Source organism: Aptenodytes patagonicus, chromosome 15 (genome assembly GCF_965638725.1).
Source record: "Aptenodytes patagonicus chromosome 15, bAptPat1.pri.cur, whole genome shotgun sequence".
Classification (NCBI taxonomy): Eukaryota; Metazoa; Chordata; class Aves; order Sphenisciformes; family Spheniscidae; genus Aptenodytes; species Aptenodytes patagonicus.
Window position 1 is genome coordinate 17,242,891 of NC_134963.1, and position 23,841 is coordinate 17,266,731.

Sequence of the window (23,841 nt, forward strand, 5' to 3'; positions counted from 1 at the left end):
TCACCCTATAGAATAAACCTTTATTGTCTGGCTGGTGTTGGTACACGTGTCAACGCGGGTGTAGAGACGGTGATGGAGGGGTGAGCGGCGCTGAGCACGTGGTGCCCTGAGCTGGGCTGGGGAGGAGAGCGGGGGCTGCTGTCCCAGCTCACTCCTTGGGCCCCTCGCTCCCCCAGGACCCCTTGCCTCCCCACCCACTCCCCAGCACACGGGTGCTGCAACCCCCCGGTGTGGAAGCGCCCCAGAGTGCATGTGTGCAGTGGGAAGCAGGGTGTCAGCACGGGGCCGTGGAGCCATCCCTAGGGAGGTGGCACCAAGCAGGGCCTGCGGTGGGCAGAGGGACTTCCTTGCAGGGGGCCAAGGAGGACCGCTTGTGGGCGTGCTGCCTGTGGAATGCACCGCGACCTGGGCTGGGCTGCACAACCCTGCTCTGCTGCCAACCCATGCCAGCCCCGGGCCCGAGGGCGCAGCCATGCCCGGACCTCCCCAGGGATGCAGGGGTGCTGCCCACGGGACAAACAACTCCTGGAGAACAAATAACTTAACATGCTGGAGCACGGGAGGTGAGCCAAGCTGGGGAACATCCCTGGCAGTGCCTGCCTGGCCCTGCCCACAGGGTCAGCCCGCAGCCAGCCGGGGCAGAGGGAGCTCCAGCGAGGCAGAGGCGTGGGGTTGCCCTGGTGGCAGAGCCCCCCGTCCCCAGCGCCGGTCCCGTGGCCTCCCTGGACCCTCCTGGGACAGGCAGCTCCCCTGCCCACCGGCAGCCCTGAGGGCAGGGGGGTGGCAGGCAGGGCAGGCTCTAGCACTCTTTCTGCCGCATGCGCAACTCGTGGCGACGCAGGTGGTTGTAGAGGGACTGCACGTAGGTGAAGACGCACTTGGAGTCCGGCTTCTTCCCCATGATCATCATGTCTTCCACCTCCACCAGGGGCACGCAGTCCACCAGCGTCCTGCAGAGATGCAGCCCTCAGCACAGCCCCAGGCGGGCTGCCCCACCGCAGGGGCTGGGACGGGTGACCCACGACACCCAGGGCCTGCTGGCGCTGGGCACTGCTGCCCTCAGCCCCGCTCAGCTCCTGCCTGCCCCTCGGTACCCACATTCCTGCTGCTCCTGGCACTGGGAAGAGTGTGTGCTGCCTGCAATGGGGGGCTGCCTGGCTGCCTGCAGCCTTTGCCACCCTGGCGCTCTCTGCCCCAGCTCTTGGTGCTAAGTTACCCCCTGCCCAGGCTGTGCCCACCCTCCTCCTCCTCCTTCAGCTGATGCTGGTGCATTGTAGGGAGAGACCTGCCTGCCTGCCCACATGTGTCTGTGCTGTGCCCCTGCCCCAAATGCCACGGGCTGGTCCAGGGAAAGGTGGGAGGGGTCCTGGTCACATGCTGCCCATTGCTCCTGGCACAAGCTTGTGGTGCTCTCCTGCCTCCCATCAGCTCTGCCAGCCCAGTTCCTACCCTCATGCTGGACTGGAGCCCGGAGGGCTGCCTGCCCCAGGCACAGCAGTGCACCACTGGTGGGGTGAGCACAGCCCAGCTTCAACCAGCTCAGCGTTGGCCTGTGCCTGCCACCTCCCGGCCTGTGCCTACCCCGTCCCAGCCTGGGCCCCTGGGGCTGTGCTGGGGTCTCTGCAGGGCCCTGCTCCAGCAGCTGCCAACCTTGGGGGGCCCTGGCACAGCAGCCATGGCTGTCCCCACAGCCTCTGGGCTCTGCCACTGCCCCTTTAGTGGAGTGGCAGCCCTGCCCTCACTCTGCCCGCACCACCCACCCAGCTCCCTGGGCTGCAGGTGCCATCTCTCTCCCCAGGCTGGGGCTCCCTGGGCAGCTGGGGAGGGTCCAGCTTGAGGGGGCTGCCAGTACTGTTGGAGCAGTCATTGTGACAGCCAGGCAGGGCATGGAGGGGAACTGGCCACCTCTGTCCTCTTGCCTTTCTGCTGGGGGCTGGGGGGGGGGGGGGGTGGTGGTGCAGAAGCAACCCTGCCACTGTTGCCACCCCCCGGCCCTGCCCGGGTCCATGCATACCTACCAGGCAATGCAGCAAGTGCCAGCACCCACCAGGGGACAGACAGTGCCGGAGCACCCCAGGCTGCTGCTGCCGATAATGGCCGATGTAGCCATTAGTGCCTGGGGCAGGGGCTGCGCCGGCACCTGGGGGCTGCTTGGTGCAAACTGGCAGCCCCCGCTGATGCCATGGCTGGCCTGGCAGCTCTGGCCCCAGGGCCACCCTCTGGCAGGGGCTCTGCGCCAATGACAGGGTGCACTGGGCAGCTCTGAGCACAAGGAGGGTTTAAACACCAAGCTGCACCATCATAACACTCCCCCCCAAGCCCTCTCCCCCATCTCCCCAGGATGCAGTAACCCCCCTGCACACCTCAGCCCTCCAGCACAGCCCACCCCAGCCCCCTGGGCTGGCACCGGCACAGCCAAGGAGAGACCCCCAGCTGGTGCCAGCCCCCTGGGGAGCAGCAGGGCCAAGGAGAGCCACATGGTCTGGGCCCTGCCCGGTACCCTGCTCCTCCACCCCGCCGCCACAGCTCTCCCACAGGGCCTCTGCTGCAGTGGAGTCGATGCAGCTGTGGAGGCGATGGGCTCTGAGCCCATGGCCTGGCCAGCACCAGCCCACCTCGTGATTCGGCCGCCCTGGGGAGGGGGGGTGGGGGCCGTGCTGAGGACCTTGGGAAAGCCCCCGCCTGAGCTCCAGAGGCCCCCTGCCACTGCCAGCCCTGGCTCAGGGGGTGATGGCAAAGTAATGGCAGCGCAGGGAGAGCGGCTCTGCCCTTATAAAGCCATTGTTTGGGCCCTGGTGTGCTGGTGCTGCACAGAGCCCAGGGGAGCAGCAGCTTCAGCGCCAGCTGGGATGCCCTGAAGACAGGCACAAACACTGCAAGACGAGGCAGGACCTAAGCCTTGACTCACACTTTCCAGGCTCCCCACTCTTGCCCATATATGAGCAGGCAGCACCTCACAGGCAGGGCACCATCACCCATGCCTGGTCCCGCAGCAGCGGCTGCAGCTCCCCCCGGGGCTGGGGCCAGCAGCCCACACACACCCCAGGATGGGGGGAAGGAGGCAGCAAGTGCAAGCAGTAATGCTGGGGCATCCCGGGAGGGGGCTCACCCACACCCAGGCAGCACCGCTCGGGCTCGTGCTGCTGCAGAGCACCCAGAGCGGCGTCCCCAGCAGCTAATCCCCTGGGTTGGGCTCAGCCAGCAGGGAAGGGGAGAGCTGTGGCAGCTCTGTTCCCGCTAGCGCAATCCCTGTGGCTGGAAAGCCACCAGCCCCCCAGGGTGACACAGTCCCCCCTCCCCAGATCCCCATGGATGCTATTCTGGAAGGCCAGAGGCCAGCTGGCCACCTCCACCCCTCTCCTGGCCACAGCTTGACCCTGCCAGCTGACACCACCAGGACTCGCCCCTCGCCCACCAGCATCCCCCAGCCTCTTCCCCAGCCACGGCGGCCACTCCCTGGCCCTCGGCCAAGCGGCAGCGGTGAGGCACGGGCAGGTATTTGGAGGGGAAGGTTCTCACCATCGCTCCCGGGGGGGGTGAAAATGGGCTACGACTTTTTGGTTTTTACCAGCCCCTTCTGGACCAGGCAGCGATAGAATTCCTGAATGTATGTGTACACACACTTCCAATCCGGCTCGCGCATCCGGACCATGTCCTCCACGTCCAGCAACTGCGGACAGTCCGCGTGCTTCCTGGGGGCAGGGAGAGAGAGGGGCAAGCCAGTGACCGCAGCCCAGTCGGGGAGGGGAGGAAGAGAAAACAAGAGACACGGATCAATGCAGTTCCCGTCCCCCCGCCCCGGGCAGATGCTGCTCTGCTCTCGCATGCTCTGGCGGTGCACGATGCAGGGGCAGGAGGGCTCCGGACACCGCCGCGCCAAGGCCATTCAGTGAGATTTGGGGGGGCACAAGCAAGGGAGGGGGAGGGCAGGTGAGCAGCGTGGAGAGGCGTGAGGTCCAGAGGGAAGGACAGACGGAGGCAGAGGAGGAGGAGTGAGGTGTTCTGGCACGCCAGGTGCTCGGGGAGCGGGTTCCAGAGCGGAGCGGCGCTCTATATAGACCCTATATAGACCCGCCGGGAGGATGGCGGGGGCGAGCCCAGCCCTCCTGCCCGGCTCCGCTTGGAACCACCGGCACAGCCCTGGTGCAGGAAGCTCGGGAGAAGACGCTCGCAAGAGCTGGAGGAGGAGGAAGGACGAGAGGCCACCTGGCTTCCAGGCTGGAGAGATCGATGGCGCTCTCAAGTCCACGCACTGGTTCCCCAATTAAGGCAAAAAGTCCATTACCAGGAGCGCCAAGAGCCAGGCACACGGCCCCCCTTCTCGCTCCACTGAACAGCACCGTGGCACCCAGGGAGCTCATGGGAGCTCCCAGCTCACACCACCGCCCCAGGCACTGGCCAGGATGGGACCCCCACCCACGTGGCCCTGCCCCTGGGCAGGGTGCTGGAGGGGAGGAGGAGTGGGTGGGAGAGAGACAGAAGGAAGGAGAGAGGGGCTGGCTGCCAGCCCTCCAGCTGGACGCGCTCCCATCTCTCAGCACCCAGGAAAACCAGAAGCAAAAAGGGAAGGGAAGAGACTGGAGAAGCTGCGACGGTGTTTGAGCCCCTACGACCATGAAAGGAGGCACCTGGCACAGCCAAACCCCACTCCCCAGGGGCTGCGGTCCCGCACCCAGCACCCTGGGATGGGATGTACTGCCTGCAGCCGGGCAGGCTTGGGGGGCTGCTGCCCTGCCTTTGGGTGCTTTGCCCCACACCTAGGAAGCCCAGACCCCCACGCCCGCCCTCGCCACGCCAGACTCGTGGCTCTGTCCACGCAGCCACTGCTTTCACCCCCGGTGTCCAAACCTTGTTGCACGACACAGGGGGGGGAGCGATGCTGACAGGTGCCCACCTCCAGCGCCATCGCCCCTGTCCACGTCCCCCCTCACCCCGGGCAGTGACCGGGAGAGCCACCCCGAGCCCACGTGATGGCACGAGAGCTACATACTCTGCGGAGGAGAAGGCCACCTCAAAGTTGTGGCGGCGGTTCTGGGGCGTCAGCTGGCTGTAGTCAAATGCCTCAGGGAAGAAGTTGTGGACCAAGGCACAGAAGGCCATGCCATCACTCCAGCTGGATGAGAAGTTCTGGATGTCCACGTGCTGTGAGGGCAGGAGAGTTACCAAGGGGCAGAATGACCAGCCCTGGGGACGGGGAGAGGAGATGACACTCACCTCATAGCCCCGGGTCTTGGCTCTGCACCAGTCTAGCAACATCTGCTTGATGCTGTTGGCATTGGGCACGCCAAAGCTGGAGGAGCGCTGCACGGCAGTGTGTGCCACTGCGGGGTTTGGCGAGCTGCAGCAGAAGACGCGGGGTGTTATCCACACAGCGCTTGCCACCCCAGCCAGCCTGCCCCTGGCCCAGCCTCACCTCACGGCCTCCTTCTGCAGCTTCTCCATCATGGCCTTACGAGCCTGCGAGGCCGATGTCTTGGGCAGGCTCTGAGCTTTCATCAACTCCTTCTTCTTCTCAGCCTGGCGCCGCTCCAGCGCGGCCAGGCTGCTCTGCCTGGAGGCACTCTCGTCTTCACGGTCGAAGATGCTGGGAGAGAGACAGATGAAGCTAAGGGGGCTGCAGGCAGCCCATGGAAGGGCACGTGGTGGCCTCAGCCCATTGCCAGCCCTGGAGCTTTGGAGACCTCCATGTCCCTGGGACAGAATAGGGGTGGCTTAAGGTCTCCGGCTGGCATACACATCTCCATGCCCATGGAGGGACCCATGAGGACTGCTGGAGACAGCGAGCATGCCCCAAGGACCAGGAGGCTTTGGAGACATCCCTGCATGAGGATACTGCAAGCTGGGCAGAGAGGGTTTGTGCAAGCACGTGGCTGACACGGACTGCTTGGGGCTGGCCCTGGGGAGGCACCGCCACTCACCTGCCCGTCTTCTTGGAAGAGGAGCTGTAGGATGATTTGGTTTGAACAAATGTGCTGTTGCCATCTGCAGAGAGAGAGAAACAGGCCTTGGGCAGGAGCTGAGGGAAGTGGCACCAGGCAGGTTGGGGGCTCTGCCCACACCACAGGCAGGGATGGCTCGGCAGCTGCAATGCCCCTGGCATTACACCCAGAGGATGCCGTAGGGAAAGGGCAGCAAAAGCTCTTACTGTCAGATCTCTTCACGTAACTTGACTCCATGGTTGTAGTACGGGAGGTCTTGCTGCCATCGCCTGGAGGGGGCAAGGCAATGGGTAAGATCAGCTGGGGCCAGGGGCAGCGGCACCCACAGACACCCACTGCTGCCAAGCACCCTCGCATCCACGTAGCGCAACAGGGAGAAGTCCCAGGTGGCAGAGCCATGGCCAGGGCAGGCAGAGGGGGGACAGATGGCATGTGCCCCCCAGGCAGAGCAAAGGGGCCAGTGCGAAGGAGTGGGGAGCTGGAGCATCTCTCAGACCCCTGCAGCGACTCTCAGCTTGAGCTACCCAGGGACTGGGAGAGCAGAGGTGTAGGGGACAGGAGACAGGCCCAAGGTGCAGACAAGGCCCCTGCCACCCTGACAGGGCAGAGGATCAGGTGGGAAGTCGCCAGAGCAGATCCCTTAAAGATCCCCAGGCAGGCTCTGGGCAAGCCAGAGGAGATGTAGCAAAACAGCCCTGAACCACGGTTCTGCTCCCAGTGTGGTCAAGCCAGACCCAGGACAAGTGGCGAGAGTGGCAGAGAGAAGCTGTGGTGGCAGAGCTCCGGGAAAGACTCTGCACGGCCTCCCAAAGGGCCGGCACACTGGTCGTGCTGGGCAAGCGAGCCCTGTGCCCCCCCACCCCCACCCGTACTAGACTGGACGAGACGCTCGGTCTTGGTGACGGTGCTGCGTGCCGAGCCGTCAGCTGACTGGGTGCTCTGCGTGGTGGTGGTCTCTGTGGTGTGGCCAGCCCTCCCTGCCGTAGCCTGGCTCCTCGTCTCCTGCAGCCGCTGGTCCCGCTCCTTCTCCCGCTGGTCTGCAAACATGAGTGGGAGACAGCATCAGCAGCGAGAGGCAGGAGCGGCAGGGGGTCCTGCTTGCTGCTGCCGGTCCAGAACTGGCTTGTGGGAAGGACGATGTCCTCAGCCTGGCACAGCCAGGGGTGCAATAGAAGACCCAACGCACCCTCCTGCTTCACCACAGCTGGACAGCCCCGCTCCAGCACCCTGCTGGCTCCGCCTGCAATGCCACCACCAGAGCCCCAACCCCTGCAGGGGTCACCGTCCTCAAGTACCTCGCTTGCGCTGGCGCAGCTCCCGCATGGCGTTTCGGATCAGTCGCCGCTCCTCAAAGTCCATCGTCCGATCCAGCTGCAGGAGGAGGTGGAGGTCAGCATCACCCCTCTGCCACCAGCTTGGGGTCCTCTCGCCTTCCCCCAGAAGCCTGGCAGCAGAGAAGCTTACCATCTTATCCAGAACTTCCTCATCCTCGATCCTGTTCAGCTCCTCGACGTTCAGCTTGCTCCTTCTCTCCAGCTCCCTCACTTGGACCTTCTCCATGCCATTGGGCAACTCCGGCTCCAGCCTCGGTGCCTGGGGCTGCTCCACCACCTCTGGCTCCATCTACAAGGACAGCACCGTGAGACTGAGCCCCCGCCATGCTGCTCAGGGTCCAACCCCCCCATCGCCCTGACACTTGCCCAGTGCCATGGGCAGTAGGGACCCTGGAGAAGATGTGCCACATGCGGCGTAAGAGCTCACAGCTGGTGGGATGCCACGGGCATCCACAGCAACCAAGGCAGGCAGGGGAGCGCGACATCCCCCCCTGTGGCACCCCCTGCCCTGGGAGGGCCTGGCAGTCTCTGACCTGCTCCCAGTCTGGCTGCCAAAATGTCCCCAAATATTCCCCACCCCCCATCACTGCAGGCTGCCAGGGCCCTCCAGCAGGCAGGGGCTGCCCGGCTGCTCCAGGCTGGGCAGTGCCTGGTGCCCAGCAGCGGGCAAGGTGCTGGCAAGGCCAGCGTGCGCCATTAGCAGCACAAGGGATTTCCAGGGAATTAAGGGACTTAGTGGAGAGAATAGCTTGTGCAGGAGATCAAGAGCCTCCCCCGCCTCCCTTCTCAGGATCTAGGCCAGCTCGGCCCCCGCCGGAGCAAAGCCAGGACGCCAAGTCCCTTTCAGCACGACCCCCCAGCAATGCGCAGCAGGCAGCGGGCCAGGCCCGGAATAGGGCAGGGAGGCAGCAGAGAGGAGGTGCCGGCATGGGGCCGGAGCAGCCCTGCCGCACACCTGGCCCATGGCAAAGCTGCCAGCGGGAGGTGACACTGGCTACGTGCGCCCGTGCCACCACCTGCACCTCGCCACTGCTGTGTGTGGGCCGGGGCAGGACAGCTGCCTGCAGCCTGCCCGCCTGGCCGGCACGCCAGCAATTCAGAGCAGGCAGGTGCCGTTTGCCCCCCGCAGCAGTGAGCCAAAATGGTGGCAGATCCCAGTGACGCTGCGTCGCCTGTGCACCGCAGCCACAGTCCCACCTTGTGCCAGGGGCTTCGCCTTCGCTCCAGACACCCCCCGGGGCCGCCAGGAGCCCTGTGAGCCGGTACCACCCTCCCGCCCCCCCCTGCCAGGCACTGCCGTGGGGCAGGGCTGCCTGCACTCACGCCGCTGTTGCTCCGGGAGAGGTGCAGGGCCGATTGCTGGCGCGTACTGGAGAAAGCAGGTGGATGGGCCACGGGGCCACCAGGCTCCTCAGTGCCCTCAAAGTGGGCACAAGGGTCCTGTGCTTCCAGAAAGAGGGTGCTGATGTCCTCCCCGGGGGGCTCCTGCGTCCCCAGCTGCAGCGCCAGCAAGTCGAGACGGCGGCCCAGGCGTGCCAGCTCTGCCCGCAGCTCCAGGTGCTCCTCCTCCAGCGCCCGCAGCGCCCGCGCCAGGGGCTGCACCCCCTGCAGTGCCTGCTCCAGCTGCCCCTCCATTGTCTCCCGGAAAGCCCCCAGCTCCCGCCGCAGCTCCGCCAGCTCGGCTGCCCCGGCCTGCGCCAGCCCCTCCAGGCTGACCCCCGGCATGGCGGCAGTGCCGGTGCCGGCAGGCGCTACGGCGAGCCCCACTCAGCTGTCCTCTGCCCTTTATAGGGGCGCCGGGGACACCACCCCCGGCTGGAGGCCGGCCCGGCACAGCTCTGCGCCTGCTGGGCTATTCTTGTCGCGGCGGCCGGGGGTCCCGCACAGGGTGCCGAGGCAGGCGCCAACACTTGGCAGCACTTCCAGCCCCAGGACCAGGTGGCTCGGCGAGGGGGAGCCCTGCTGAGTGGGCCCCCCCCCCCCCCAGCCCCGGACAGCTGTCAGCACCCTCAGTGCCAGCCTGGGGGGGCTGTGGGGCACAGTGGGTGGGGTAGAGCCCCCATGAGGGATCAGTCCCAGACCAGCGCCGTGCTGGGTGCGCTCCAGGGCCAGGGACCACCCACACGCCCTTTCACCCGAATGTCCTCCTGCTCCTGGCTGATGTCACCCACAACACACCGACATCTCCAGCCCCAGGCTGGCACCAGTGTGAGGGCCTCAGCCACCAGCCATGATTTTTGGGGGCCCCCATCCCCCCATGCTGCCTGACAAATGCCCCAGGGGGAGCAGGTCCCTGCACAATGGGTACAGGCAGCACCCCACCAGCAAGAGGACATGCTGCAGCGGCCACTGTCCCCAGATCCCCACACCCTGCCAGTCCCTCCGACTGAGCCCTACCTGGCAGGGCTGCCAGCACCGCTGCCGCCTCCTCCTCCTCCCTGCCAGCTAGGAGCACACCTGGAGGCTGCATCTCCCACCAGGCAGCCAATGGGTCCCGAGCCCCCCACCCTGCCGGGCAGCGTCACTAATACCTTAATGAGAGCTGACGGGCTGCTCGGGCCAAGCCTGCCCAAGCGCATTAGCGCAGGGAAGGCACCCCTCTGCAGGCAGCGAGCTGCCCATGGGCAGCGGGACCTGCCAGCTAGCGCAGGCAGCACTTGAGGGCAGCCCTGCCAGGCTGTGGACACTGCCTGCTTCATACTGGCAAGGGCTGAGCGGAGGACAGAGTGAGCTAGCGGTGCCACAGCCACCAGTGGTGCCATGGCCACCGGTGGTGCCATGCCCACAGAGGCAGCCGGGCGAGCCAGGCACGCGCAGGGCCATGAGTGAGGCAGTGCCGCACTTGACATCCTGGTTCCTGCCAAGGCCGCGTGCACGAGCGCCTCGCATTACCCTAGATGGCCAGGAGCAGATAAAAGCACTCGAAGGGCTGCACGCACGGGGCTGCCTCCTGTGCACACCCAGCCCCGCTGCCCCCAGCACGCGGGGGGACTGCATCCTGCTCACGCCCCAAAACAGAGCAGAGGGATTTTTTTTTTTTTTTTTTCAGTTGCACCCAAGAATCCCTCTTGGGCCAGGCGGGTTGGGGCTGCCGCTCTGCTGTTGGCTCAGGATTGCAAAGCAGGAGGAGGTAGGACCCCAGCCCGCGGCTCCAGGGTAGCTCTCCAGCTCTCCCTCCAGAGACCCTGAGGGAGCCCCCCCCAGGCAGGCTGCCCAGCGCCACAGCCAAGGTCCGTTCCCAGGAGGGAAAACTGGGGTGGGTAGCGACGGGTTTTTTGCTGAGCTGCTGCCACCCTAAAAGGTGTTTAAAACAGAGGGAGACCCACAAAAGGCTCCCAGCCCACCTCCCCCCCACCCCCCAACTGTCTGCATACACGGTGGCACAGTCCAGGGTGCAGGGGGCTCACGTGACTGGGGCTGTGGGTCCACACGCAGACCCCAGGGTCTTTTTGTTAAAAAACAAAAACAACCAAAAAAAAAAAACCAGCCAGAGCTTCTGGACCGTGCTGCCAGCACCAATCCACCCGCCCTGGTCACTGCTCCCCACCCCAAGCCCAGGACACCCCAGGCCATGCCCAAGTGGGGCACAGCCCCATGGCACCCAGCCCCTCTAGGCACTCACCTTGATGACATTGCTGCTGCCACTGCAGACGCTGCTGCTGCTGCTGGGGACAGTGGTGATGCGGACAGGGGTGCTCCGCAGCCCGAGGGTCACCTCTGCAAGGGGAGTGAGAGGCATGCGGGGTTTGCCCCAGCCCCAGCCCGGCAGGCTCAGCCCTGTGCCTGGGGAGCGACTCCGGCCGGGCTGCCTGGCTGCCGCATGCATCCTGCCTCAGCGGTGGGCACTGAGCTCTGGCACAGGGGAAGGGCTCTGGGGACAGCCAAGGGACAGGGAAGCCAGCCCCCCCCTCACCACCCTGGTTCGCCCTCTTCCCCAAGGAAGGACACTTTCCGCAGTGCTCCAGCTGGAGCCAAGACCCCCTGGTGCGAGGGACGGCCCCAGGAGCATCCCAAACCAGCCACGTCTGCAGGCAGGCAGGGCTGGATCAGGGGCAGGGCTTGATCAGGGGCAGGGCTCGATCAGACACCACGCAGCAGCGGGCATGGAACGGAGCAGGACAGCGTGGACTCCCAGAGACCAGCAGGTCAGTGGGGTCAGAGCATGAACATGGGGCAAAGGATGGGGCAGGGCCGCGGGGATGGGGCAGGGGGTTGGGGAAGGACCCTGGGCACGAATGTGGCAGGACAGTGGGGACGGGGACAGGCTGCAGGGCCAGACGGCCTCTCAGTACTGAGATGCCTCGAGCAGGCTGAGCGTCCCTGCCAAAGGGTGAGGGCTGCCAGGCACACTCTTGCCCACAGCCTCTGCTCTTCTGGCAGTGCCCACGCTCAGCCTCTGGGCTGCCAGCACCCAAATGCCACTGCTGCTGCTGACGTGTCCCATCAGTGCCTGCCTGGCTTATCACTACCCACTTGCCCACTGCTACCCACCTGCCTGCTAGTTTCCACCTGCTCACTGGTGCCCACCACCCTGTCAGTGCCCAGCTGCCCACTGGCACCCATTTGCTCCACTGCCTGACTGCGCGCATCATACTGCCGGGAGCACTGTCCCTCGGCGCTTACGGCCCTGCCGGCACCTACCTGTCTGCTGGCACCCATTGCCCCCACAGTGCCCACCTCCCCGATGGGTGCCCACCAGCCCACCTCCCTGAATGATGCCCACTTGTGCTCATCATCCCTACGGTGCCCAGCTGCCGCGCTGCCCATCTTCCCCATCCCGTCTTCACAATAGGTGCCCTCTGCCCACGCTGCCCACCTTCCCCACCCAGCCTCCCGACAGATGCCACCTGCCTGCGCTACCCATCTTCCTCACCCCATCCCCCCGATGGGTGCCCCTGCCCGCGCTGCCCGTCTTCCCTGCCCGGTGCCCACCTGCCCGCTGGCTGCCGGGGGCGGCCACGACACGGGGTGTGAGAGGCCGCACGCGCCCATCCTTGATCTCGATGGTGACGTAGGTCTTCATGCCGTCGAGGCTGGGGCCGGGGCCGGGGCCAGCGGGGCGGGGGCCGGCGGGGACCGGGGCCGGGCGCTGCTCTGCACCTCCGCCGCCGCCGCCCCGCGCGTTTTGAGCGGGCCCCGGCGGGGCCGTGCGGGGCCCCCGCTGCCATTGGCCGGGCCCGGCCCGCCCCCCCGCGCCGCCCGCCCCCGCCGGGCCGCCCGCCGCCGCCGCGCTGGGGCCCGGTCCCGGGCCCGCCGGGGTGAAGCGCTGGGCGCGCTCCCGCACAGAGGCGGCCCGCGGCGGCCCGGCGGGGCTCGGCTCTGCGGGGGACAGGCGCGATGGGGTCACTGGCGCTGCAGCGACCCACGGGTGTCCCCACCACGCATGCTGCACCCCACTCCCTGGCCCCACACGATGCATGCGGCCCCCCGGGGTGCCCTCTACAATACATGCTGCCCCCCTGCCCCGGGGTGCCCCACCATGCATGCTGCCCCCCAGGCCGCCCACACAATGCATGATGCCCCCCCCCCGGTGTCCTGCCATGCACGCAGCAGCCCACGGTGCCCACACGATGCATGCTGCCCCCAGAGACCCCACCACACATGCAACCCCTCTGGCTGCCCTGCCACGCATGCTGCCCCCCCGGGGTGCCTGCAGCCCTTCAAAGCTTCTGCGGGGACCTGGCTGGCCGTGCACATGGGTGGGGAGGGACGGATGCTGGGCAGGGGGCAAGAAAGCAGGTGGGCAGCCAGCAGCCAGCCCCCCTCAGCCAGCAGCATCCTGCAGCATCCTGCCACTGCAGAGCTCTGCGCCTGCCCAGGCTCCACCGGGGACCTCCTGCCACTGGGAAGCAGAGTGCGGAGGCAGCCGCCGCTGGGACCTTACCCGTGCGGCCAGCCGGGCGCGGGGAGGAGGACGCTTGCTCCCACCGGTGAGTGTTCAGGCGAGCCGGGGTCCCCGCTACGTCCTGGGTGGGCACTGCCACTTGGGAAGGGACAGGCCAGATATGCAAGGAACAGGACAAGGGGAGCAGAGAGTGAGTGTGTCACAGGGTGCTGTTGCCATCCCTGCCCCCCTCTCCAAGCACAGCACCCTGGGGTTCCCCTCCCTGTCACCCCACACTCCCCTGAGCGTAGTGTCAAAATCGGGCAGCACTCGCAGGCTGCCAGGCACCCCGGGCAGCTGGCTCTGCCCTGCAGTGCCAAATCACGCTGCAGAGGAGGGCAAGGCAGAGATTGAGGTACCCACACCCTGGCAGGGCAGTGAGTGGTACCTGGGGTCTTTGCCAAGAGATTGGGATCACCCCTACACCCGCCAGGCGCAGGCATAGCAGGGCCAGCCCAGCATCGCCTCTGGAGAGGAGGGCGAGGGAGCTCAGTGGCTCAGCCCCCGCACCAGGGAGCACCCAGGGTGCAGGCAGGCACAGAACAGGCAGTGCTCTGGCCTGGGGCCGGAGTCACTGATGCCCTAGCGTGGGGGCTCAGCCTTTCCCCAGCACCCAGGTTTGAGCCCCCAGGTGAGGCGAGGGGGGTTGGGTCCTGCACGCTTCCCTCTGCCCCAGGGCTGTGCCACACTGCAGCCTACCACCCCCCAGCATCTCCTCAGGGTTTCTGCCTTACCAGGAGCCAGCAGCCCCCTGGGGCTTCTTGGAGGGAGGGGACCTCCTCCTGCAAGGGCGGCTCCGAGTGGGAACCCTGACCCTGGGGGCAGAGCGCTGCTTTCTGTTCCCTCCCGCCTCTGTTTCCTCCTGGCACAGCCACAGGGACAGTTTTCCCAGCAGTAGGAAGACAACAGCTGCTGGCCACTGTGATCCCTCAAGGCTGCGGGGAGGACCTGGAGGGTGCTGGGCCCTGGCCGGGCCAGCGAGCATGGCCCCGGAGGGGGGGTCGGGGCCAGCCAGCACATGGCTCCCGGCCTTATTGGGACAAAGAATGCAAAAGGCCGGGGTTTGCTGCCGGCACCGATTCCCTTTCATGGCCCTGCTGCCGCCTGGCCTGGAGCTGGGGGACTGGTAAACAGCCTGCCTGGCACCCTGCTCTCCCAGCACCCAGCTGGAGCAGGCACCGCCACCGCACAGCCGGGCGGCAAATGGCCACCGGCTGGGGATGGCCCTTGGCCTGGCCATGTCCTGCCCTCACATTCCTGCCCCAGCCCACGCGGGCTTAAGTCACATCCCCAGGGCTGATGCTCTTCCCTATGCTGCCGGGATGCGTGTGCCGCAGGGCAGGGGGGCAGTGAGGGCCCCCTGGGGCAGCAATGCCCAGCTGCGGGGGGGGGAGCAACGGCCCCAGCGCTCCCTCCCCATGGGACTGCACTTACCCGCTGGTGGCTCCCTGCGCCTCCCAGCCGGCCCTGGCACCTTGCCACGCACCCCGACACCAAGCTGCAGGGAGGGAAAGGGGCAAAGCAGTCAGCTGGGGGGGCCACACGCACCACCACCCCCCCAAGCCATCAAGCTGCTTTCATCCACAGGACCACCAGCCACTGGCGAAGAGAGCAGTGGCAGCCCCAGCCCATGCCGCCAGTTCTGTACCTGGCTGCCCCGGCTGCCAGCACTGGGCTGGCCCAGGGGAGGCTGCTCCACCCGTTGGCTTTGCCCCTCACCGGGCTCCTGGGCGGTGGCAGGGCTGCCCGGGCTCCCTTCCTTCCAGGCTGCCTCGTGCTGCCCCTTGGGCTGGGCAGTGCCCAGGGAACACGGCTGGTCCCGCTCCGGCTCCTCGCCACCATCTTTGGGCTCCGGACTGGGCTCCGGGGCTGGCTGCAACTCCAGGAGCACGAGGGTCCCCGAGACCACGGCTGCAGGAGAGAGAAGAGGCTCCGCATGGGGGAAGCCTGCTCCCGCGGCCCCACCAGGTGCCCGGCTCCCCTGTCCACACCTTTGGGAGATGCCGTGCTGCCCTCTCCATCCTCCCGCCCCTGCCTGCAGCTGGCCCTGGTGCTGCTCCGGCCCCGGGCACGCACCCAGGCAGGGCTTTGCCACCACCATTCGTGGGGACTCACCCTGGGTGCTGGGTTTCTGGCGTTCTCCTGTCTGCTGGCTGCATAGCTCCTGCATCCCAGCTGGGACGTGCTCCTGCTCCACTGCGTCATCTTGCTCGTGGGCCTGGGGAGAGCAGGGGGTGAGAGCGGGGCCATCCCCGCTCCGGTCTCTGACTGGGTCACCCTGTCCCATCCCTGCCACTCGGCCAGGGACATGCTGCAGGCTGTGGCCTCTTCCCATGCCACCCAGGCCCCTGCCTACACGCTGCTGGGGATGGACAAGCCACCCCCTGCACAGGGGTCACTGCAGGAGGCTGGCAGGGGGACAAGTGTTCCCACACCTCACTGCCTCCACCAGGCAGGGAGGGGGACACCGTGTCTACTGAAGGGGGGGCCCAAACCCTGTGTACTCCTGGGGCTCCTGGCACTCCTCTGTATGGTGCTGATAAGCACCAGGGCACAGAGCAGTGACCTGGCTCTTGGGTCCCCCTGTGGCCTCTGCCACGAGTACACCAGCCTTGTCCAACATGGATGCCAGGAGGTGGGAGGAGAGGACAGACCCTGCTCAGTGCCCCTGTCCCCTCTTGCCCCTCAGCCCAGGCACCTCAGGGCTCCGTGAGGCAGGGAGCACTCAGTTTTGCATCACCCTGTCCCTGCCCACGGCACCGGCAGCTCTGCTTGGCAAACAATGGGATGCTCTGGGCGCAGGACCACACGCTCACATGGAAGTGGCAAGGACACGCAGGTGACAGGTGTGTCCCTGACACACGCTTGAGCAGGGTCAGGGTGTCCTGGTGTCACCAGCCAGGGCACAGGGTGCCAGTCCTGGCTGTGCCAACGCCTCTAGGAGCACCGCGGGCTGGTGCTGACATGACTCAAAGGCAGGGGGAGGTGGAGAGGGGCCCATACCCCGAGGGGGCACAGGGGAACCAGGACCCAAACCCAGGCGCTGCTGCAGCTGCCGTTTGAGGGAAATGGCCTGAGGTTTGGAGTAATCAGCCAGACAGAGTGGGGCAGCCCTGCTGGCTGCTTGGGAGATGTCCCAGCGTGGCCAGGACCGGGGGCAGCATGCCAGCACATCTGGATGGGGAAGGCAGACATGCTGAAAGGTGGCACAGGGCCATGTGTGTCCCCCCCCCAGCCTCTTGCCACAGCCCCGGGGCAAGCAGAGGGGGAAGCTGGGCTGGGCTGAACAGAGGCAGATACGGTGATCCAAGCCTTCCCGCTCAGCTGTGGTTATAACCACCCCTTGTCCCTTCCCCACCCTCTCTGGCAAAGGGCATCTCCACATGGTGTCTCTGCAGGGACCTCCTACCGCCACGAGAGCCATAGTCCCCTGTGGGGTCACCGCCGCCGGGCAGGAAACCCAGGCTTGCGCCTGTTCCTTCCAGCCCTGCCCACCAGCTCATCTTTCCCCCAGCCAGACAGTCCCCACCATGGCTAGTGGGCACCAGCCCCGCTCCAGAGTGAGCCCCGGCCCCTCGAGGGCCAGCAGGAATGAGCAGCATGGGGAGGGGGACGAGGGGATCAAGGTTTCTGCCTGTGCAAGGAGACTGATGCAGGCAGCTGCCGCAGGCAGGATGAGCGGCCATCGCCTCCAAAGGGCACCCTCCCTGCAGAGCTGCAGCAGGGAGGGGTGCACCAAGCGCACTGAGGGGCCCCACAGACCCCTCGCCCGCAGCACTCACACCTAGGCTGCATCCTCAGAGAGAAGCCATGGGGCACCCCGGCCTGAGTCTCCAGCCCCAGCTCACCACTGCTGGGACCACACTGGCACAGCCCAGCCGCATCCCCCATGTCTCCAGAGACCCCAGCTCCACCTGCCCTGGTCCCCTTGGGTGGGCGAGCCCGGTGTGCCCAGGGGTTTGTGCCCCAGGCAGGCTGGCACAGGAGCCCAAGGGAAGAGTGAGGAGGTCTTCGGTGCTCCTGTCTCCCCAGCAGCGCCCTGCGCACTCACCGCTGAGCCTTCGGGCTCCTGGGTAGGGGGCCGCTCTGCAGCCCCCCCGCAGCCGCTCTCCTCCCGCCCAGCCAGTGCCGGCTGCTCTGCATCATCCTGCTGGCTGCTCTCCCCACTCCTGGCAGCGGCCAGGGGCTCGGCGCTGTCCTCACCACAGCTCTCCCCACTCCCAGCCAGGGCTGACAGCTCAGTATCACCCCTCTGGCTGCTCTTCCCGCTCCTAGCCAGGGCTGGCGTTTCAGCATCATCCCGCCGGCTGCTTTTCGCATCCCCAGGCACAGCGGGGGGCTTGCTGCTGTCCCTCCAGCTGCTCTGTGCGTTCCCAGCCAGGGTTGCGGCTGGATGGGAGCAAAGGTGGTGTTTAGGAAGGAGCTGCCCACGTCCCGGGCTCTCTGGGTTAGCCCCCCCCAGAGACACGGGGACAGTGCCTCACCTTCTATCTCCTCAGCCCGCAGCTTGCGGATGGCAGCTCGGATCAGCTTGCGCTCCTCATACTCACCCGCCGCCCGCAGCTGCAAGAGGGAAAGACCCGGGAGAGAGGGAGGGTCACCTCGGCACACGGTCAGCCCTGGCACACGGTCAGCCCTGGCACACTGTCAGCCCTGGCACACTGTCAGCCCTGGCACACGGTTGCTCACCAGTTTTGTCAGCTCCTCTACGTCGGTGATGGTTTCAAGCTGCCGGGACAAGGCGGCCAGAGCCATCTGCTGCTCCTCCTCCAGGCACCGGGACCTGCACAGGGGCGAGAGCGGCTGGCCAGGAGCTGCCGTGGGTGCTCGGGAGCAAAGTCCCCTCGTGGGCAGCCAGCAAATTCAGGCAATGGGCCCCCGCCATGTGCCAAGCCGCTCAGCACCAGGCTGCTCCCACCCTTGCGCCCACCCAAATCTGTCCAAGCCACAGTGGGGCCAGACATCGAAGCCACCGTCCCCTGGGGCAGAGGCAGGGGGTGAGTGGGACTCCGGCCCCACGCCAGACTCACCGCGGCCAGTTCTCCTTGTCGTCCTGCCGGTGGCTGCCGCGCTCCGGGCGGAAGCGCTTGGATGCCAGCGCCTCCTCGTCCCGCTCCAGCTCCTGCCGCTGCAGCTCCCTGATGGCCGAGCGGATGCGGCGCCGCTCCGCCAGGTCCAGCGTTGCCTCCAGCTGGGTGTGACAGGGCAGGGCTCAGCACCAGCTCCAACCGCTGCGGCCCCCTGGCTTGGGGCCAGTGCTGCCCTCCGCCGGGCTGCCCACATGCCATACAATGGGGCTGTCTGTCTGGTGGGGCCCACGCGCATGGCGCACACTGCCTGGCACTGCCTGGCCCCGCGGGGAGTGAGCACAGCCCCCCCGGGGGCAGGATGCTGGGACCAGCCACGGCGAGGAGGGGCTGCCATGGTGGCACCGAGACCTCCAGGCATGTGAGGGGCAAGGAGACAGGGGCATGTGGCACAAATGCCCATCGGTGGTCTGTGCAGCCACCAAGGCTCGGTTCCCTGCAGCCCTGCCCCCACATGCCACCAGCACAGGGACAAGCCCTCCTGCCCACGCCAGCCCCTCCAGCAGTGGGGGAGGGGACACAACACGACAGCAGAGGATCTGGTTCCCCTCTCACCCCCATGGCCCCCAGGAGGTGTTAATTGGGAAGGTCCCAGCACCCCACTGAGGAAGGATCCCCCCCTGACCCCCCTGCAGCCCTCCCCACCCTTACCCAGCACTAGGGGATGGTGGGCGGCTCTCGGAGCCAAATCCATGAGCAGGATCTGTCCTAAATCAAAGTCCAACCCTCTGTATGTGGGCAGCACGGCCACGACCCTCCCGCACAACCCCCCATGAACATCTCATGGGTGCTCCTCAGCCCACCCAAGGCCACCCACCAGGACCTGGCATGGGCACCCAGAGCTGCTTCCCCTCTTCCAGATCAGGTCCACAGCCCCATCCCTGGCACTGGCCCAAGTGCTTCGAGGGGGCCATGCACAGGCCCCCCCCATGCTGAAGGGGGCCAGAAGGCAGCCGGATCCGTGGGGAAAGGCCAGCCAGGGCAGGCACAGCCCCACTGTCCTGCTGTGGGACATCGGGATCGACCCGGCGCTGGGAACCCAGGAGGCAATTTCCCATGGAACTTGTTAAAAATAAACCCCGTGACCCACAGCAGCTGCTGTCAGCATCAAGCCCCGGCATGCTGGGAGCAGCCATGGCTGTGCCACGGGACAAGAGCATCAGTCCCCTCCCTTCCAGTCCCATGGGCCACTGCCAGGCCACGTATCGGGGCTCTTCAGGTTCTGATGCAGTGGGAATGCAGGGCTGGTCCCTCAGCTGGATCCAGACTGAGCAGTGCCGAGGGCCCCAAACCATCGCCCACACACAGAAACGTCTGCACAGACCCACCAGCAAAGCCATCGCCCTCCCTGCTCGGGGTTTGGGGACCAGGGGGGAATATTTCCATCCCAGTGAAGCCAGCAGGCACAGAGCTGCCACGTGCTGCCCCAGTGGCAGCCATAATTGTGGTCCCCCAGCCCCTGCCAGCCTCAAGGCCCAGCTGGGAGCAGCATCCTTCCCCAGCTGGGAAGACCCTGGCAGGATGCTCGGCAGCCAGGACTGCCGACCCCCAGGGCAGCTCACCCTGGCCAGCCCGGCGCTGAAAATGCATGCAACCTCGGGGGCAGCCACTCGAAGCCAGGGTGCTCCCTCCCACCCTGGCAGCCCCCACCACACTGGCTGGCAGTGTCATCCCTCCCAGCACGCTGCAGCTGCTTATTGCACCCCACAGCAGCGTGAACATCTGCCTCCTGGTCGGAGCTGGGGCCTGCAGCCCCTCTGGGCTCTTATCCAGAGCTGGCACCTCCGCTGGCGCAAGGGCAGGGAAGCAGCTGGGAAGAGCAGGAACTGCTGCGCTGCCAGGGCAGGGGGATGTTGGGGAGGAAACCAGCCCCTCCGTCCACAGGGGCCTCCCATTTCCCGTCTGCGCTAGGCCTGCCTGCCCCGGGCGGCTGCCTGCACCCTGGGGACGCTGACTGCCAGGACAAAGGCACCGGGACAGGGACTTTCCCTCTGCCGCTCCAGCAGAGCCAGCAGCCACCCTGGCCGGCCAGGAAGCCCAGCTCTGCTGCGCGTGGGGTGGCAGCAAGGGGCTGGGGGAGCGATGGAGCCTGGTCCAGCCCAAAACAAGGGGCTGGAGGCGGAGGCCCCGTTGCAAGCACGGCTCTCCCCACAGCTATGCAAAGGCCTTGAGGACAGAAAAACACTCTTCTGCCACACGCTGGGAGGCTGAGGCTCCAGCTCTTCCCTAAGTAAGCTGCTGGTGGTGCGTTGCTTGGCCCCGGCAGCCAGGTCAGGGCGATGGGGGGGGCAGCAGCTGCAGGAGCGGGGAGTGCTGGAAGGGGGGGGGACATGACAGCCCCACGCGCACTGGAGCAGGGGACACCCGCCCGCCAGCTCCAGGGTCTGCCCTGCCCGGGAGGCTCCATCTGGGACCTGACCTGCACCCGGGCCCTGGAAGGCTTCTCCCTGTAGGAGAAATGGCAGCAGGGCAGCAGAAAGAGCCTCGTCCCAAGCCCACGTCAGCAGGGAGCCGGGATGAGGCAAATGAGTGGCTTTGGAGGCTCCGTGGCCAGCGGCGAGGGGGAGCATGCCGGAAACCACAGCTGGAGCCAGGGGGTGGGAAGGGGCCGAGGGGCCCAACCCTGCCTGCACGGGCAGGCCCAGGGATCAGCACATGCCAGGGCCCCACCGGCCCTGCCCAGCCAGCAGCAAATTAATGGTTATGAGCAAACGCCCGCCTCGGCACACACACAAAGTGGCTTTGTGAAAAGGGTGCTGGCAAGGCACCCGTGGGCTACTTTCCTGATGATGCCTGAGTACTGTGGTGTTCAGAGCCCCAGCATGGCTGGCAGCTCCTCCGGGAGGGCCGTAATTAGCCCTGCATCCATCCGGCTCCCCAGAGCAGCTGAGCACAGAGCACTTGGGAGGCTGGAGCCCGGCCACAGGGAAACTGCTCTGGGGACAGGAGCCAGGCACACCAAGCACCTCCTGCAGCCCCAAGCTTCACTGTCACCTTTGGAAGGAGCCACAGAGAGTGTGGCTGCCTCCCAGAGGAAAGCAGGAAGGACAGCTGGGTGATGGGAACATGGCAGGGATGCAACGCTCCTTGGGGCCATTGAAGCCCTTTCCAAAGGCCACTGGGTGTAAGAAGAAGGGGACCTCATGGCTGTGACTTTCCTAGCTCAAGCCTGCCCTGCCTCTGCCTGCAAGGGGATTTGCATTCTGCCTGTCTAATTAATCAGGCTGAAATCTGGAGGGGCCAGGAGAGGGGAGCATTCCCCAGCCCGGGGCCAGCAGACCACAGCCTGGAGCTCAGCACAGCCCCGAGCGCTCAAATAACCCCCTGCTTCCAGACACCCAGCTAAGGGCCACCCTGCAGCAGCACCCACACCATTCCCCGCAGCTCCCTCCCCGGGCTCCTCCAAGCCCTTGGTCACCTTCATGCTGCACCACAGGCTCATCCCAACTGGCCTCTCTGGGACTGGGATACCAGCAGGCAGCTGGGGAGTGAACCGCAGTGATGCCTACGGGAGGGAGATGGGGGGCAGATGCTCCCTGGCAGCCCCCAGCACAGCCAGCACAGCAACGGTCCTGATGAGAGGGCTGCAGGGACCTGCTCACGTCCCCCAGCCTCCTTCTTCCAGGACCCCCAGGGACATCACACGCTGCTGCCGAGGTCTCACTTGCTGGGAGAAAGGAGGAGGAGAAGCAGCCCAGAGCCTAAGGCTAGGGAGAGCAGAGGAGCAGGGAGGAAGCAGTGGGAGAGGCAGTTTTCCCTTATATGGGCTAATCCTCTTCCAGCTGAGCAGAGCCAAAACCTAACCAGAAAGAAAAATAATTCCTTCCCTGTCTCACGTCAGCTCGGAGCAGGCTTTCCCCAGCCCACGCCGCACAGGGAGACCCGAGCCGCAAGCAGGGTGCTCTGGGGATGCAAAGCCCCAGCGGGTCGAAGTCCAAGCCCCGGGGAGAAGCGGCACTTGCTGTGTGGGTAAGATCCACCTCCTCAGGCTGGCTGGAGACCCAGCCACACCACAGACCCAACACCCACCCCATCACTGCTCCTGCGGCTCCATCTCAGCCCAGAGACCTCAGACGGGACATGGCAGAGCCAGAGCACTGGCAGGACAGGGAGAATCCCAGACCACCCATCCCCACACCTCCAGACCCCCCCGTTGGCCCCGATGTCACCCATGGAGAGCGGTGGGCTCCTCAGCCCACAAACAATGCGCACTGTCACCCAGAGCAGGCTGAGGATGGCATGCCAGGAGGCTCTGGCAGGGCAGCACAGCCGCCAGGCCAACCCTCTGCCCATGGCACGGCGCAGCTCCCACTTCCCGCCTGTGCCACGGCACCCTGACTCTTTCCTGTTCCCGCAGACGTGCCTTCCCGACTGACTCAGCTTCCTGCTGTAACCATTCCCAAGCGCCGGCCGGGGCCACCCCGCGCTCAGCCCCCGGGGCACCCAGCAAACCCCCAGCCCTGAGCCTGTGGTACCCCAGGGCTGGAGGGAAGGTGGCAGGGCTGCCCGAAGCCGGGCAACAGTTTGTAGGGCTTCATGGCACAACAGCCCTGGCTGAACAGGTCAGAGCCCAGCACCCAGAGTCACCTTTGGGACACACAGGCGCTCATCCCCCACAAGCCCACCTGGCCCCGGCAGCCGCAAGGCCAGGGCTCGGCTCCAGCTCTTTCTCCCGAGGGAACAAATGGAGCAGGGAAGCGACTCGGACGTTGCTCCAGCAGCTGCCGTGCAGGAGGGGATGCCCAGCCATGCGGGCATGGAGCCTGGGGAGCAGCCCCTGGCACCAAGACAGACCCGGGCAGCGCAGGAGCAGAGACCCGGGCCAGATGGCAGCCGGCACCGGGAAAGCGGTGAGCAGGTAACTGAGCAGGCAGCAGGAAACGTCTCAGGCGGGAGCCGCTGGCCAAGGAGATGGAGCCAACGGACAGACGTTACAGCCTGAGTGCGGGTGCAAGCAAAGGGCCAAGTGTGGCCAAAGCAGCAGGGCCGGAGTCTCTGGAGTCACTGGGGCAGGATGGGGGCTTGTGCTAGAGTTCACCCGTGCCCAGAGCTCCGAGCCAGGCCAGCTCGGGCCCCTCCAGGTGCTGCTGCCCGGGACACCCCAAGCACTTGCAGCAGCTCCTTGCCAGCGGCCCCGCTCGTCCCCCAGGCTGGGGGGCAGCGGCAGCTCCACCACCTGCGGAGGCGCAGACAGGCCCACGCTACCGCTCGGCCCCCGGAGCCAGCCCGGCTGCCCGCTCTGCCCGCGCCTCGGACAGCCACCACCTCCCCTCCCTCGGCGGGGCACAGGGAGCCGGGGCACCGCCGGGCACACACCGACCCGTCCGCCCGGGAGCCGCCACAAGCGAGCGAAGGCTGCGGGCAGCGCGGGCAGCGCGCGCCGTGCCCCGGCCCTGCCCGCCGCGGGGACTCACCAGCTTCCGCAGCGCTCCCTCGTCCATGCCGAGGAGGTTCTCCTGGGACATCCTGCCCGCCCGTCGGCTCGGCGGCGGCCGAGACAACAAAGGGCAGCCGGGGCGGCGCGGCCCCGCGCTCGGCTCGGCCCCGCTCCGCTCCGCTCCGCTCCTGCTCCGGCCCGTCCCGCCCGCGCTCCCAGC

At 66.6% G+C, this 23,841-nt stretch overlaps 1 protein-coding gene across 2 annotated transcripts; it reads right to left on the minus strand.

Annotated features, from left to right (window-relative positions):
• Nucleotides 1-23,790, minus strand: SMTN (smoothelin). Of its 2 annotated transcripts, XM_076353240.1 has the most exons (21): nucleotides 23,659-23,790; nucleotides 18,188-18,348; nucleotides 17,847-17,940; nucleotides 17,642-17,720; nucleotides 17,209-17,546; nucleotides 15,273-15,375; nucleotides 14,806-15,068; nucleotides 14,592-14,655; nucleotides 13,158-13,256; nucleotides 12,206-12,592; nucleotides 10,896-10,990; nucleotides 7,404-7,562; nucleotides 7,235-7,310; nucleotides 6,812-6,976; nucleotides 6,146-6,208; nucleotides 5,919-5,982; nucleotides 5,414-5,584; nucleotides 5,215-5,338; nucleotides 4,991-5,142; nucleotides 3,520-3,692; nucleotides 878-950 (listed from the first exon to the last, which is right to left on the minus strand). In XM_076353240.1, the coding sequence occupies exons 1-20, from the start codon at nucleotides 23,707-23,709 to the stop codon at nucleotides 3,548-3,550; spliced, it is 2,853 nt and encodes a 950-aa protein (XP_076209355.1). In that variant the 5' UTR covers nucleotides 23,710-23,790; the 3' UTR covers nucleotides 878-950; nucleotides 3,520-3,547. The 2 variants fall into 2 exon arrangements, with proteins under 2 accessions (XP_076209354.1, XP_076209355.1); XM_076353239.1 differs by lacking the exon at nucleotides 3,520-3,692 and having other exon boundaries at nucleotides 1-950.
• Between the last annotated feature and the right edge of the window lie 51 nt (nucleotides 23,791-23,841).